The sequence below is a fragment of the Eretmochelys imbricata genome, chromosome 12 (genome assembly GCF_965152235.1).
Source record: "Eretmochelys imbricata isolate rEreImb1 chromosome 12, rEreImb1.hap1, whole genome shotgun sequence".
Lineage (NCBI taxonomy): Eukaryota > Metazoa > Chordata > Testudines > Cheloniidae > Eretmochelys > Eretmochelys imbricata.
In genome coordinates, this window is record NC_135583.1 from 26,160,221 (window position 1) to 26,178,114 (window position 17,894).

Here is a 17,894-nt window from a genome sequence, read left to right on the forward strand (position 1 = left end):
GTCTGTGGCAAAGCAGAAAATTGAGCCCATGTCTCCTGAGTCCCGGGCTAGTGCCCTAAGCACTGGACCATCTTTCCTCTCACAATAGGGTTTCTCAGATGAGGAGAGGTGAGTCTCTGCCTTAATCAAGGATCATGTTTTAGAGAAGTTATAGAGGGAGAACAAAGAACAGAACATAAAATATTCATGTTTTTCTTTTTTTAAAATCTCTAAAGGCATTAGGCAGTAATTACAGAAAATCATCTAGGATATCTAAAACCAGTGTAGGAAGGGATATTGGACATGAACAATTCTGTTTTCACCAACTCATTCCTTTTGGCAGAAGTCCTACGATCCCATAGCTGACTTGCCCTGGTTAACTTAACATTTCTAACTACAACAGATGTGAGGACCTCACAGAAATTGTTGTGAGAGCTGAAATGGGAGAGCACTTCAAAAAGTGCTAGTCTGATTAAGTCCTGATCATGCCTGACTGAGCTGATGAAACTGGTGATACTAGCCTTGAGGCAGGCCAGAGGAGAAAAGTGTGTGCTTGGAATAGAGTTATATAGTGTTTGCCAAAGTTGTAATTACTGACTCAGTGTTTAGAGTCTAGGGTAAGAATATGGGAAGAGAATTGTATGCACAGCATTGCCCCATTGAAGTCTCTGGAAGTTTTGCAATTAAGTTCAGTGGGGATAGAATTTCCCCTTCTCTTATGGGTCCAATAGTCTTTTGGTACTCTTTGCTGTTTGATATATAAAGAAGGCTTGAAAGTTATATTTCTCCTAGTGTTTTACATTTAGAAACTAACACAGAAATAGAGTTTAAACAGTCTGACTAAAAACTCCCACCTCCCCATAGTTGCTTAATTTTCATCTCTTAGGACTCTAGTGATGTTATCTTGCTAGTTCTCTAGTCACTGTAGGATCTTCCAGGCTAAACAGAATTTCTGAGAAGCGGGGGAGGGAACACCTTTTTTTTGGAGTGAGGTGGGTAATCAAAATCAAACATCCTTTCAGGCCGTTATATATGACACAGATCTGGTTCAACTCCTGTTGGACACTCACTCGACTGCTATGAGGGGATCCACCTCACTGGGCCCCTTGTGCTTTAAGCCTCCAGAGTCGGAATGGAGTCCAGACACTGTCCCTGGTGTGGGGTCTCTCGGCATGCTATTGGGATACAGATTCTGTCTAGCATCCCATTCTGAGAACGGAGACCCCACAGACCAACTGCCTAGCCCCTGGGACCGTGCTGGCCCCTTAGACTCCATCGCAGTTTAAACATATTCTCTCCCAGAACTCCAGCCATGTTGGAACCCTGGGTTTACAGTTTACCTCTTCAGGGGCATGTGATAGTGAAGTGAACAGACACAGATAGACTTGGCACAGGATTCTAAAACACCATTATTCTTTACCTAATAGCATGAGAAACACAGATCCATGTAAAATAATAAACACACCTCTAGGCATTTCCCTGCCTCAGGTTTTTCACAGCTCTGAAGTGTTCTTTGGGCTTGGGAAGAATCCTCTGGGGTGACTACAATCCTTCCTCTCCAGCTTATGACTTCCCTTCAAAGACACGGAGCCTCCCTCTAGGTCAGCTTTCTCTGACTGGCCAGTTGCAGTTAAACAGCTTTCCCTGGTATGAAAACCTGCTTCTCTCTTTCCCCTCTCCTGCCCAAAGTTCCTGTCCCTGCCTCAGAGAGTCTCTCAAGTTTGTTGCGGCCCCCTACCAACACCTGGTTCCTTTGTTCTGCTGCTGGTGTTCTCCATCTTCGCTTCTTCAGCCCACTGCAGACAAGCTGAAGGAAATAACTTCTCCCTGCTCCAGCCGCCCTCCTTAGCATACCAGTGGTTCAGTCAGAGTGCAGTTGTTAAGGTTAATGACTCTCCATTGTGCCTTGTTGGTACTCAGTCCTTGTCAGTAAGGGATGGATTCCAACCTAGAGGCTTTCCCTGATAAAGCAATTTTCTAATAATTTCATAGTAAAACCAGGATTCTTACTCTGAACAGATAAAGTTCCCAAATTTTCACAACATACAAAGAACCAAGAAGGCACCTGCCCAATTTTTTTTCCACAAGTTATTTTTAAAGGGGAATTGTCAACATGAAAATTGCATTTATGCCTGAATTATACCTATTATGGTTAAGACTACTATATCTGAGAGATTCCTTTTTTCTAATATTTTAGTTTTGTTCATTTTACGGAGTATATTTCACTCTATCCTCTGCATAGTCAGCTAAGCACCAGTCTTGCAAACACTTAGGACTTATGCATGTCCTTAACTTTACACCTTCATTGAATTCAATGGGATTGTTCCCTGCACAAACTTTAAAGAGTGTAAGCATTTGCAGGATCAGGACTTTAGACTCTTTTTTTCTTTATGTGAGGCTGTAACTCAACAACAAAGGATCGGGGGGGGGGGGGAGGGAAATTAAGTATTTGCAGAAGTAGGGAATTTCAAATCATAACGATAGGGTGAGGTTCGTGGAGAACATTTGAAGCTATTCTAAAATTTTTATTTAAACTGACTAGATTTTTAAGTTGACTGACCCTTGAAATAAACGTAATGGGAAAAGGCATTTTAAAATGGTATTGATCCGGATGTTGTTGGTACTAATAAGCAAAATCAGTTGGATATTTTCTGAAAAGACATATGAAGAATTTAAAAGACAAATTCTGAAAAGACATATGAAGAATTTAAAAAGGAAATAAAATGTTTGCTTTATCGTTTACACTTTATACTGTTGGGCTTAGAAAAGAGAGTTCTTTTTTCGATAGCCCAGGACCAGTGGCTTCGTTGACTTTAGATCAGTATAATTTTGTTACTACAAGTTTTGTAATACACGAAGTACCCAAAAAGTCTTGCCCTAATTCCATTTATTCTTGCTTTCAAGTAGTGCCCTATTCTAAACTAAAATTGTACATTCTTGAGAGTAAACTGATCATGTTCCCAATGGAAATTTCAGGAATACTTGTGGCTATTTTCAAAATGTGGAAATCTATTTATATTTTTTCCATTTGTTTTTTTCCCTAGGTTTTGGCACTGATTGCATTCATCTGCATAGAGACCATCATGGAATGCTCCCCTTGCCAAGGCCTTTATTTCTTTGAGTTTGTGAGCTGTAGCGCATTTGTAGTTACTGGAGCTTTATTGCTTATGTTCAGTCTAAATCTTCACACAAGAATACCACAGATCAACTGGAATCTTACAGTAAGTTCTCATCCAAATCTTCATATTGTAAAAATAGCTGAATAAACATTTTAAGTTTGTTCTTTAAACTCTGCCCGTCTTTTACTGAAATTTAAGATCCTGAATAAATGCTATGTATACTGAGTAAAATATATATCTTACTTGTGTCCAATATGAACACCCACGGCGTAGTGAGTCTTTGAAAATGTAATGAGATTATGGGATGTTAAATTAAATAAATCTGGAATTGTCTTCTAGCAATTTCTCCTCCTCTGAAAGAGAGCCTTTTTAGCGGTCCCAACATTTATTATTTATGTCTGAGGTGGGAAAAAATACTCTTAAACAGTATAACTTTGAGAAATGCTGTCCAAAAAATAATTAGAAATCCATTTTATTAGATCTGTAAATCAATACAAAAAGTTGTTGAAATGTATGGCAAATACGTTTGTAATAACCTGCTGCTGTTTTTTGACACTCTGAGTGAGGGTATATGCTAAATCGCTTGTAAACATGAATGCAAGCATTGTGTTGTTATGGGGGGAAATTGCACTGTCAGCAAGAAGTCAACTGAGTTAACTTGGTTACATACCTAGAGACTATAAGAAACAGACTAGCAGTCTTCATGTTCACAAATACAAGAAATTTGGGGGTGGGGAAAAAATTGCCAGAAACACACCCAGAATGAATGTGTATCTTCATTTTCTTGCTTGCTATGAGCCTAACTTTCAGACGTGGTTGCCTGAAATGAGCACGTATGTCAGCATGTAGATCCACTGAGCACCTACATCTGTATTAACTTTTGGACATATCTGTTTGCAGCTCATCTGAGGAAATGAGTCTATAGGCTCCTTTGTTCTGGCCTCTGTTCTGTCTTATCACCAGCACTGTAGTAATCTACTATAAGTTGCTGTTGCAGTTGTACATTTAGGCCTGCAGTCCCAGTGGATCAGCCATCCCTAACCTTAGCAAAGCTGCCAGATTTTTGCTGCTCAGTGTGTGACATTTTTTCCAAATTACTTAACAGACAATTTGCATATTTGCAAACAACTTTCATATATCCATAAACATCAACACATCCAGTTCTGAACCATGCTAGTGGTAGGAAATGGAGATGCACAAAAACTGGCAATTGGGGGATGCATAGCTGCATGGGGGAAAGTGGCTGGGGATACTAGGGGGTGCTGAGGAAGTGACTGGGTCGGAAGGTGGATAAGGGTGAATAGTGTCTGGGTAGTAAGCTGAATGAGTTTTGGGAGGAAAGGAAGTTGGGGAAACATGGGGCTTGTGTCAGGGCCCCTCATCTTCTGTCTCCATTCTGGTCTGCCTGCTCCTACCCATGATTCAGCAAGGAGAGGGGAGATGGCTGGCTGCTTGTACCACAGTGGCCCCTGACAATCAACAGTAACAATGGCAGGCCATTCTTGTAGCCCAACTGGATGCATGATGTCTCCACTGTGAGGTGGGAATGTCGGGTAGCGCTGCCAAGTGCACGAGAAAGTCATGTGTGATAAATAAGACTTGGCAGCTCTGCTTATGATGACCTCATTATTGCCTAGGATGTAGCGTAAATACTAGATTTCATGCGTATTACTCTGAAGCAAGCCTGACAATGATTGCTGGGTAATACAGATAGTATTCATGACTCAGCTAAAGACTGCTTCTTGAAGAAGCCCGAACATCTATTTTTTTTTAAAAAATTTCTGATAGAAATAAATCCGCATGTGTGGATCAGAACTGCCCTCGTGTACAGCCACGTAACTCCATTGACCTCAGTGGTTTTGTATAGATAAGCATAAATAATGGTGGGATTTGGCCCTGCATGTTAGTTAGTGCTTTTACTGCTTGCAAGAGGATTTTGACTGGATCATGAATGCACTTGGGTAGAGAAGGTCGACCTGAGGCCCCTCCCCAACCCCCTCCAATAATGCAGTAAATGTGAACTGTTTAAGTACAAGGTCCTTTCAACCACTCTTGGTACTTACTGGTTTGAATAGTCAAGTGATGACAAATATAGTTGTACTCAGAATGAGAAATCCATCTCTAGCATAAGACTCTGATAGAGATCTTTGAAAAGAAGGGATTTAAAATCTATTAACTAAAAATAGAGCGTTTTGTTTGGGTTTTCAGTTTGTTGTATTGCTGTTCTAATAGTGAACTGAAGGTTTATTTTAGGGCTTTATTCCATTTGCCCAAACTAAAAGGTATAATCTCAGTTATATTGTAGTTATGATCTGTAGTACTGGATTTAGTAAGAATTCTTACTGAAGATACTTCCCCTACATTTGCATACATACACAGTAGTGTTTGACATGGGAGAGCTTGTAGCAATACCTGACAGTGTAGTGCATGGACCTACCTTGTATGAAATTGTGATAGACTATTAGTATTCAACTGATTTGACTAGGGTATTTTGACCAAATTTCTATGTCTTGTCTTAAAACACTATGCTGAAGTCTGTCTGCCCATAGGTACTATTTTAGTGAAGTATAAGGTATACAGTACTGTATTGAGTGGCCAGAGCGCAGCCTGAAGGCCACAAATGGAGTGGATTGCAGATGCCCTTGCTTCACTACCTAGGTGTGGTCAACAGAGACATACAGTAATACTTCAGTAGCATTTCTATAGCACTTTCTGTTCAAGTATTTCAGTGTGTTTTACAAACACCAAGTAAACTTTGCACTACTACTCTTGTGAGATAAGTACTTTTTATAACCCACATAATAACTGAGACTGTGGCTTGGTCTACACTACCAATTTATGTTAGGATAACTACATCACTCTTGGGGATGTGGAATACCTATGCAGATGGGTGAAGCTCTCCCGTTGGCATAGGTAGCATCTTCACTAAGCACTACAGCACAGTGCTGCAAGTGTAGACAAGTCCTCAGAAGGGTTAAAGACTGGTGTAAGGGCACAGATGCAAATTTTCCAAGGTTATATAGGAAGTCTGTGGCAGAGCTGCAAATAGACCTGGAAATTGCTGACTCCCAGTAATCCAAGACCATCCTTGTTCCCCAGCTCTCCATGTTGAGGTAAGCACCTGCAGGATAGTTTGTTGGGACCTGTGATCTGGAGAATTCTACGCTGCAATCTTAATAATTAGGATAGCTCCTGGCTGCTCTGGTATGCATGCAAATTGAGGCCTTCAAGCTCCTGGCACAGTTGGGCAAAGTTAGGATGCCCCTGTAGTACAAGAAGAATTTTATCTGTGCTTTCTGGCTACGTTGATTTTGTCTTATGCAATTCAGCAATTTCAGATGAAATATGTTTGGTGTTTCTAATATAGGCTGTACACACACATTAACCGTATTTTGTTCATGTGGCAGATTGTGTGCTTTACATTTTTTTCTCAGAGAAAATATTGTGGTGCTTTTTCTATAATCTGACAGTTATTTTAGGAATTATGCCACCTTTCATGTTTGACACAATCTACTAAAAGCATTTTCAATAATGACAACCTTCATCATTTCTCAACAGTGTTCAGGAGCCCATGCATATTCCTATCTATTTAAAGTTTCATTAGTTTCAGTACCTGTTCAGTTAATCATCAATTTCAGGATGGTGTTTCCTTATCTAAAGACTAACTGAAGGTTTTTGAAGTTTAATGTAACATAGTTACAGAGGCTGCTCTGGCAGTACAGAGGTTCAAACATGCCACATTATTTTTAGCCTTTTGAGTAATTTGTAGTGTTATGACTCTTTCCTAACCTTATCTGAGATGCAGCCATCTGTATAACAAACTTCCTGTGCAAACAGTTTATCCTCAATAAACCTAGAAATTAAAGAAGAAAATAATTAGGTCATCTAGTCCACTCCCATGGGCCCTGTAGTATGTTGTAAAAATTGGTCTTTCTTTATGGATCAGTTGATCAATGCCCCAGCATTTTACCATGGGCCATAGATGGTAGCAAACTGGGCATCTGTGCCAGCAAAGATGCATCAGCTGCTGCTGGTTGGGTGTAGCAAACTGAGATTATGCAGATTTTCAGTAAATAACCTTTTTTCATTTAATATCCGGAAACATTGAGACTCTGTCTTCGTTTTAACCCCCATTCTATCTGTTCATTGAAATAGTACTTGAAACCCATAGCCTACAGCATAAGAGTACAGCATACAAATATCGTGTTTTCTTTGGGGAGCAAATTTGCATCTGTGCCCTTACACCAGTCTTATCCATAACTAGGCCAGCCTGTTAGTGACAGTAATCCTTACTAGCAACACCAGTGTTTGCTACAATAAGAAAAAATGCTCCTCTGTCTATGGTAAAAATGCACCAGTCTGCTAACATCTAGCATAGATACGCAAATATTACAAAATACATCATTTTGTGGCTCTTACATTTTCAGCCATTTCAGCAACAGTGTTTTGTTTTCATCCTAATTAGAAATGCAACTGCCACCTAAATGTTACTGAGATGCAGTCTATGAAAGGAACGTGGGATTTCTGGAGCTAGGAAAGAAACTTCTCTGGAAAGAGCTAAAAATTGTATATCTGTGACAGTGAGATAAAAAATGGATCAGTCATTCCTCTGTACTGCGTAGGATTATCAACATTACCATGAGATGTGAGGACTTGGGGGAAATGACCATGGAAATTTCCATTTCCCTCAGTGATACACAGCTGAGATGTTCATGCTATTTTGCAAGGATACTTGAACGTAGCATCAAGGAATGTGATGTATGCTTCTACACATGTTCCAGATATCCCATAGGCATTGTAACTGCTTAGAAATGTTTCAAACAAATTACTCATAACAAAGTGGTTAGTATAACTACATTTCGCAAAGTGTGTTCATTATCTGTTTATTATTTGAATCATAAGCTACTTGGACAGGGTGAAATACATAAGTGAGGTACAAGTGGAATTTGTTGTGGGTTTGCATACAGAGGGTCATAGTTTGGCAGAACTATGTTGAAACACACAGTGACATGGAACACAAACAAGGATTGTATGACTAGTTAGGACCAAGAGTGGAAAATGTAACAAAAGAACATAAAATCTAGAAGTTTTGAAAGCCCTGCACCTGGGTTACCAGGTATATAGTCTCAGTATTAGAATCTTGTCCTATGTTGCCATAGAGGACGATTGTTACTACAGAGATCTGCAGTAGTTTTACAATAATTTCCCAAAGCCACAATGTCTCTGTCAGAACTAAGAGAAATCAAAACTTCCTCAGTAAAGATGGGGGTGGTGAGTTTGCAGATCATCATTAATTGCTGTAGCAGGCAGTCCAGCATGCTAAAGTTCAGCAATCTCTTGGATGAGGGGATATAAGCAGAGTTGTTGCAGATACAGATCTTTAGTTATTCTATTAATAAAATGGACTTTTTTGTGACTTAGTATGTCACATTTAATTTCTGCTTACATAACTAGTTGCTCCAACTAGAATGTTTATTATACTGTTGAGTATCTGACTTTGGTTATATCTATTCATGTTAGTCAGTGATTTGTTTATATCTAAAACAAACACAAGGCCAGCAATTTTCAAGCATATTAGAAGATCAGCATGTATTAGGGTTTTTAACATCAAATCTGCCTGGATTGCAATGTTGGCTCTTGTTTCCCTCAATTCTGTGTCCGATACCAGTTAACAAACACAGGTTCATTGAACATGAAGATTGAGCACTGGATATTCATGTTGCTTGAAAACATGCTTCAGCAGGTTTGTAGAGTTTTTTAGAAAAGCTGCAGAGGGGAACAATGGGATCAAATGTCCAAGTAGGTGACAGCAAAATAAGTGATGTTGCTCTGAAGAAACTGTTTTATTATATCAGTCTTGGCTTTAAATATCTCAATTACAAAGTTGTAGGTTAAAGAGCATCACAGAGGAGACTTTTAAAGAACACCAGACTTTTTCTACTTTTAGATATTGAATGGGAACCTGCAAAAGTTGTCTTTAATCTTTATTTCTGCCAAGAAAGAGGTTGTCACAGTTCAGGGCAACTATACCTGTATTCTGCCTCCATGGTCCTGCAGAGGCACCTGTTCTTAGGATTTGGGCTCCCCATTCATACCTCTCTTGGGCAGAGACATGGGTCTCTCTCTCCCACCTGAGTGGGGTATTTCCAGACTGCACAGTTTGCTGCCTACATTGGGAATTCCCCAGCAAGTCAGAGTGCTTCAGCTGGTCTGCTTTGCCTTCTCTTCAAAGGCTATAAACAGCATAATTGCCCATAGGTATAAGCTTTTCCTAAGCAAGCTCACTTATTCTTACGGTGAAAGCATTATGGAGAAAACATATTAAAAACAATAAAATAACCTGCACTCATGCTAGTAAGCTTACCATAAATCACCCCAGCTCCAAAAATGGCTCTGACTGGTGATCAATTCTTCAAACCCACCAAGGGGTTTTTCTGCAGTTACAAGTTCATAACCACCTGGGCTCAGAACAAGCACACCCATCAATAGGTCAAGTTCTTCCAACCCTTTCCAGGAAGGATTGGTACAGTGCTTTGGATAGAAGGTCCTGTCCATTTGCGCGATCAGGCGCTGAGTCAGTTTAAACTCAGGCTGTTTATCCAAAAGTCCTTTCTTTGTTGGTTTGCTAGAGAATCCAGTTTGAATCAGGATATGCAAATCTCACCAGGAAGTGGTACCTCTTGTGAGGTGTTACAATCTGAGTTAATTTGACTAATCGCTGCTCACTATTTTTAGTTGTTGGAGAGCTGTAGTCCTCCTCCCCTATGGAATTACATACAATCCCTGGCCCAAAATGATATATAAACTTTATTGAGTAAAGTTTAACTTAATTCAGTAAAGTTTATCCAGGATACTGCAGGAAATTGCCATATCTGTCACAGCGATGTCCTTTAAGAAGATACATCATTTTCATGCTCTTAATTTATGAGCCATTGTCAGGGTTTATTATATGCTGTAGGCTTGTGTTCTAGGTGCACCATCCCCATTAGATGTTTCACAATTTTCTAATTGTCATGGGTGGTGCGTTCTTCTGCTAAGGATGCCCTAGTAAAACTTTAGCTTAAATGCAAGGAGTACTACTAGCACTTGGCTTCTATTGCTAGTGATGTGTACAACAAAGCCAGTGAAACGGCACAATTTGTCACTCTTATACAAGAAACACTGCTTCCTGCAAAGCGTATGCAAACACCCAGAAATGGCGAGAGCTATATAAGGACGATATCATCGGACCCTGATCGCCTCTTCCAATGGCACAAAATCATGTCTTGTCCCTTAAAATACTAGCCAAGATTTTCAGATGCAACTAGTGATTTTTCGGATACCTAATTTTTCTATTTGCCCAATTTGAGATATCTTTAAAGTGGCCTGATTTTCAGAAAGTGGTGAACTCCCAAAATCATTAGTCATTTCTGAAAATGTTGGCTGTTGACTGTCTTGCCAGGGGTGGGACCCCATCCCATTTGGACAAATTTCTAACATGAATCCTGAATTCTTTTAGTTGCAGTATTTGAATACATTCTTTGTTGCATGGGTAAAAATAAATTAATACGGAGGTGAGAGGGGTGGGAATTGGATTCTAACACCATTAATTTGGTTGTTTCTTTATACGATTTATTTTTACTTTGAAAACCATGTTTCCATTAGTAACTGCACTGCAAGTGATCATATGATGTTTAATAACATGACTACGCAGTAAAATTATGGGGTGATCAGGGAGAGTGTGTTCAGCAGACTGACTGGTATGCGTATAAACGTCAAATTGATAGCTACACACAGGAACAAGGAGAAAACAGTCCAAACCTTGTAAAGTAAAGTGATGGTTTGGGGAAAGAATTAGAGACATTGGACAATGAAAATGAAGCTAAAAGGAAATGTTAGTTTTAGCTCCCTATTTTGCAGAAACTAACTTGGAGAGTGGTAGACCTCAAACTTCTATAACAGGTTTTTGACAAACTCATTCCACTGAAATGCAGGTTTCTTTTCCAGATTATATACATTTAGATGGAAGTTAAAATAGTTAAATGTAAGCTTTTTGGATTTCAAGAATTGAATGGCAAAGAGAAGGATTCTGTAAAAACGCCCCTATAAAATAAGTATCCTTGTAAATGAATTTTAAAAATACGTGATTTGCCTTTACATAGCTTCTGATGGCTTGTGCAGTCTAACTGTTTTCATCCAGAATTTCTCCTGGAAAATTACATGTGTTCAGGTTTGGAGATGAGTGGGTGAGGGCACGTGGCTGCCGCTGCCGCTCCCACCACTGGCAAGAGAGCCAGCTCCTGGCAATGGACCCAATCTGGAGTGTTTAATGGAAAGGCTCTTTCCCTATCCGTTCCTTTGCAGCTCTTCAGAAGTTACTTCCTGCCTATCAGCAGCAACAGACTTCTTCAAATTCACAGCCTCTGTTCAGTCTCTCCACTCCAGTTAGGCCTCTGGTTCCCTCTGCTTGTCCATGCTTGACTCTTAAACGTGAAAGACTATGGGATGATTAAATAGCACATTAGAGCATCTTGTCAGTGCCTGGACACTGCTTTGTTGTGCCCTGCTCTGCTGCTTATGTCATTCAGCCCTCCCTCAGGAAGTCTGAAGAAGTCTGAAGACTCAAAAATGCAATTAAAGTAAAACCTTGTCTTAATTTCACAGTTGAAAAAATGGGTGGTAATGTAGGTCTCACACAGTTAAATTTAGTGTGACTGAAGATTGGATCACAACATTTTTTAATGAGACCTTTATCTGCGCAGCCGCTATTGTAATTTCCTGCTTGTACAGTTGCCTGGAAGAGTATAATTTGTTCTAAGGCAATACCTCCGTAAACATCTGCAAAACTAACTCGTTACTGTCTTTCACAACCTTCCCAAAACTCTCCTTTTCTACGATGCCTATTTAAAAAAAATGACAACCGGCTGCTGGCGTTCTGAGACCACTGTTTATCATGGTGACAAATACTGACTTGTTTCTTTGAACTCCCCCCTTTGGTCTGTATCCATCTGTTGTCCTTGTCTTATATTGTAAGCTGTTTGGTGCAGAGACTGTCTTTTTGTTCTGTTTGTACAGCACCTGGGATCATGATCCGTGACTTAGTCTCCTAGGTACTGTAGTACTACAAATAATAACTCCAGATCGCTCCCCCGCTCTTGTCTCCTGCTCTGCCATTCAGCATTGCTGAGATTTTTGAGCCAGACCAATACCCATCCACATCAGGTAGTTTGCCACCTAGTTACTAATATGTGTACTTTCTGTCAGTTGTGGGCACAAAAAATGTGACACAGTGCTAAATATGTAGCATACAATGGGGATCAGACTTTTGAAAATAAGCCCTGTGGACCTACTGTTGTTAGTCAAATACCTGCCCCGTGGATACTACATTGAAAGTGTCACTATCTAACAAATTTTAGATGCTTCTTTCATTTTGATTAGGACAGTTAATCTGACCATTAGATAACAAATCATGAGCAAGCAACAGCAAATCAATCTGTCATTAAATTATTCCTGAGAGAGTAAAGGAGCAGTAGCAGACTAGAGTGGATTTGACTCAGATCCTAGGGTTTATTCTGTTATGGACAGCAGCTTTGAACACCATTTTATGGCGCAACTTGCTGTCTCATGAGTTTGCTGTAATTTCAGCTGAAATTCTTCTATCTGTGTGATGTGGTTTTACTTTGTCTATAAATACAATGGTAAAAACTTCAGTTACATCGTGGCCGGATTTGAAACTACATCTTTTTTCAATTAGTTTATTCTTTTTTATTGTTATGGTTACTCATTTTGTCATCTTACTATATAATTTTTTTTTTTTTTTTTTTACAAAACATCTTTTGCTTCTAGAATCCTCACCATAGCTTCCTCTCTTCCTTTGGGCTTTAGCTTTTTCAAACCAGATTTTAGCATTTAAAGTTTGAGGCTGTCATGTTTTTCATTTGAAATGAGAAGCACTGCTTTTTTCAGAGGGAGAAACTTGATAACTTCCTTGAAAAATTCAATAGAATATGATAACAAATACTTTCTTCCGTTTAGACAGTCTCTCCAACTACCACCCTGCCTCCAAGCTCTCCTTCCTAGGAAAACTCATGGAGAAATGTAGGGACAGCCAAACTTCAGCAGCATTTCACATTCTGTCCTAGACCTCTCACAGTCAGACTTCAGACTAGCCTATGACATGGCGATTGGTCTTGAGGCACTGACTGGTCTTTCTGTTTATGGGCAGGGCAGAACTCCTTGCCTGTGCTACTCCGTATCCTTTTACTTGGATGTTCAGGTACAGAGTTTAAGGTCACAAGAGATCGATCATCTAGCCTCATCTCCTGTATACCACAGGCCATTAAATTTCACCCAGTTACCCCTGTGTTGAGCCTAATAACTTGTTTGGCTAAAGCATACCTTCCCGAAAGACATCCAGTTTTGATTTGAAGACATCAAGAGATGGATATCCTACCATTTCCCTTGGCAGTGTATTCCAGTGATTAATCACCCTCACTGTTTAAAAATGTGTGCCTTAATTCTAATTTGAATTTGTCTGGCTTCAGCTTTCAGCCCTTGGTTCTGGTTATGCCTTTGTACATGAGTTAGTGGTTCCCAAACTCTTTACTAAGGCGACCCACCAAATGCTTTTTTTTTTTTTTTTTTTGTGACCCACCGAGATCCAACTTCATGAGGAATTGGCGGGGGGGCACAAAATCATAGACCAATGTCCTCATCCTTCTGTGATGACCAACCACTATGCCCATACTGGCACCAACCACTTGCAGCAGCATCTCTGCCGCGACACTACAATCTTAATTACAGCCTGGAGTGGAGGAGAGCCTGGGTGAGAGCAAGCTCATCCTGTAGGGCTGTGCTCTGGGTATTTTGGCCTGTCCCCGCTCTATCCATCATGACGGAGGAGTGGCTGCACCAAATTTGAGTTAGTGATGCTGAGGCCTCGTATGCTAGGTCTCAGTGCCCAGAGCAAAGAGCCAGGCTCTTCACTCCAGCAGAGAAAGGTATGATGGGTTCTTCAATCTAGCAGATAAAGGTACAACAACAATCCAATGGCTGGAAATTGAAGCTAGACAAATTCAGACTGAAAATAAGGTGTACATTTTGAATACAAAGAATAATTTATCATTGGAACAATTAACCAAGGATCATGGTGGATATTCCATCACTGGCAATTTTCATATCAAGACTGGATGTGTTTCTAACAAATATGGTCTAGGAATTATTTTGAGGTAGTTCTGTGGCCTTGCATTTTGCAGGTGGTAAGACTTAGGTGATCACAATGGTTCCTTCTGGCCTTAGAATCTCTGAACCAGGTCACGACACCCGAAAAGGTCAGGAGCCACCGTTGTAGGGTGGACTTTCTCTCAAACTCCAAACCACCCCCACTGCACCCAACCAGCTGGGCCTCTGCACTGGGCCCACAAACTATCTACAGCCATCCCAATCACGACCCACTGTTTGGGAAATACTGCACTAAATTAAAGAGACTCTTAGTACCTTCTCTCTGTGTGGCTACTTATCTGCTGTAATCAAGTCACCTCTCAGTTGTTTGTTGTTTTTCCTTTTTTTTAAAAAAAAAAAAAAAGCTAAACTCTACGTTTGGTAATATTAAAATGAATGTTGTTTGATTGGGCCCAGTTCACTGAGCGATCCAGATTGTTCTGAGCGATTGCCCTACCCATATCGTTATTTGCCACTCCATTGATCTTTGTCATCTGCAAACTTTATCAGAAGTGATTTTATATTTACCTCCAGATCACTGATGAAAATGTTGAATAGCATCAGGCTTAGGTGTTACTGACCTCTTTACAAAACTTAGCTGAAGTGGACAGTGCAACACTATGATGACTTGAGTCATTCCCCTCAAACAGGACCCAAAGACTAGTACTGAGCAGCTCTCATACTAGGGATCAGTAGTGTCTGTTTTCTCCTCCACTTGGAGAGGTTGTGAAATGCTGCTTGCTCCCTGAAAGCAGTAAGTGGACATCTTTATTTTTTGGATGGTAAAGTCTTCAAGATAGGAACTGTGCCTTCATGTATACTTGTTCAGCATCTATGCCTAGGCTCCTGATCTTGGTTGTAATACTCCTTGGCAAATATAACCACTATCACTTCAGGCTTGCCTGGGTATACTTTGAGGTAGCTACTCTTTAGACAGGTGTTAGTCACATGCAAGCATTTTGATATCTTTGGTCACTGACCTGTCCCTCCATTTGTCCAGGTAGCCTGGCAGTCTTACTGCAGTCATCACTGATTCTGGATACAGGTTGCAACGGTAGTGAACAATGGTGTTTCCTCCAACGTGTCAGGAAACTGTCTCTTCCTTTTAGACGAGGATCTGGCCATAGCGATCCTTGTATTCACCTCATTGTAATTTACTGTACCTGGGCTGAAAGTGAAGAAAACACAAACCCCAGTTTGTACAGAAAGTAGTAGCCCATGTTCTCAGAAATTTTTCCAGCTGAGCACATATATCATGTGATTTGCGCATGTGACAGTGATTTGCACCCTCTATAATGTCTCCTTCCAATGCTCTTTTCAAATCTTTGGCCTTTCAGGCAGAAACGGGTTTGGGGCCTTGCCACATCTTTTCACAACCCACAGTGACAGCTGCTTTCATAGTGTAGCTAACTGTGGCCAGGTCAAAGTTTGAGGTTCCTGGAGCTTAGTCAAGGGCCCTTGTCCATGGAAAGCCCCACTTGAAGAAATATGTCTGAGTCCAAGCATAACCATTTTTACAGCACTGAACGAGACTTGCTTTTTTGCAAAAATGTTGCTGCAATAAATGATGGAGAGTGGGAATTGGCAGTAAGCAAAGCAGCTGAATGTAGGAAAGACTAACAGCAGAGGCCACTATGGACAACTCTGTGCATTTTAATTACAGATAATACAGTGGTGGGCACGTTTGAAATAACTACAGTATAAAACGTTTTGGAAGTATCAGTTGCCACATTTGAATTTGAAACTATGGTTTGCACTGCAGCCTTGGTTGTACAAAGCTGATCCTTCTGTCCCTTCAGTTACTCTGTTATTCCCTTCCCCTAATTACTTCATGTTCCTTCAGTTTACCTACCTTGCCCTGTCCTCAGCTGCTGCATTCAACACTATTCCTTGCCCCTATCTCCCTCACCTTTTTCTGTTACCTTCATAATTGCACTCTGCTTGTCTTGGAGAACTGGTGGTAACTAGCTGTCTGAGCAGCTAGATTCCAAGGCAACACTAACGGCTTCTTTCCCTTAAAATGATGCAGGAGGGTGCCCTAAATAACACACTAGGGATTCTGTATAAATTAAATGATTCTACCACTCTGTTCTTTTGGTACTTTATCTCTTGCTTTTGTGATTTTTAACTGTTGGCAATTGAATGCAGTATTGAAGAAAATAGCCCTCTTGTCAATAGCTGGTGGTTTAGAATTTGTAGTGTCCACAGCAGTATGTTAATGACCTGATTTGGAATGCTGGAAGCTTAGCCGCACGATTACTTCATTGCTAAGCAACACATAGTCTAGTTAGTTGAATTGTATATGTTGCTGCTGCAAGTGTTTCTACATTTAAAAAAGAAACAGATTTCTTTCCAATCCTGGTAACCTCTTGGAGAGAGTATGTGGGTTTTTTTTATGGACATATATAAATAATGTCTGGATATTACATACACGCCTGTCCAATACCTATATAAATAGGTGTGTGTTTATGGACCAATATAGATAAATAGTGTGTGAATATTACATACTTGCCTATCCAATACATTTATATTAATAAGAGTGTGTGTGGGTGAGAGAGAGAGAGCATGTAATACAGACATTCTGCACTGTTCATATAGTGCCATAAAGTGTGGAGTACTTTTAAAAATAAGACGCTGTCTGGCTCCAGTGGCTTGAAAGAGAGCAGTAGTTTGAGTCGCACATGAGAGCTGCATTAAGGTTAAGCAGTTGGAATGCTGCAGATTTCTTTAATGTCAGCTGTAGTAAAATAGTGGTATTCACTGTTTGTACGAGCTGTGCTTTTTTGCTTCTAAATACTCACTCTGAGTAGAAACTGGTGTAACATATTCTGAATCTGCAGTGATTTGCAAATTGAGCTCACATAGCATGTATATATATATTTGTGTGTACGTGTATGTATTGAGTGTAATGTGCTTCCTGGACAGGTATCATTGCCTTTTTTGCAAAAGGATAAACTACGTAAAAGTTGGGGGAAGTATTAATGCAGATTCTGTTCTGATCTTCCTCTGTGTTTCGTCCATTCAGAGTAAAACAAAAAAGGATGATTGTGTGTAATTCTAATAACTTTATTTTTATAGGATCTTGTCAACACTGGACTCAGCACTTTCTTCTTTTTCATTGCATCTGTAGTACTTGCTGCTTTGAACCATAAAACTGGAGCAGAAATTGCTGCTGTGGTAAGAAAACAATTCAAATGTCTTTATTTTTCATCAGAAGTAAAGGGTGACTTTTTCCTGAACCCCATTGGATATTTCCCTCACCCTTGCTCACATATCTCTATACACTTTTAATGGTTATCGTCTACATATTTTTGGCTAGTAGCGATGTTTTGATTTCAAGGAAATCCGCTCTCCCTCTATGACATGAGGTGATATTGGATGAACCCTCCCCCAGACTCTCCCCCCAAAAGTTTTAATGGTAAGAGCCAAAGAAACTAAGTTTTAGGCTTAGTTGTTCAGATATTCTATAACTTTGAATGGTCATTTGTAAATACGTTATTTATTACTTTTAATAAAAGGTTACAGCTATGCATGAAATCAGGTTCATTTTAAAGTTGTTACAGAAAGTCTTGCAAAATTCTCCTTGCATACTCTTTA

General features: G+C 40.0%; 1 protein-coding gene across 2 annotated transcripts in view; it reads left to right on the plus strand.

The window, feature by feature from the left end:
• CMTM4 (CKLF like MARVEL transmembrane domain containing 4) overlaps positions 1–17,894 on the plus strand; it is a 55,135-nt gene that overhangs the window by 25,720 nt on the left and 11,521 nt on the right. For both annotated transcript variants that reach the window (XR_013347602.1, XM_077830776.1), the window contains exons 2-3: positions 3,024–3,200; positions 17,376–17,474. Coding sequence is in view for 1 of the 2 variants with exons in the window: in XM_077830776.1 (XP_077686902.1) it covers positions 3,024–3,200; positions 17,376–17,474 (276 nt within the window). In the remaining variant the exon portion in view is untranslated. The remainder of the gene's footprint in view (positions 1–3,023; positions 3,201–17,375; positions 17,475–17,894) is intronic.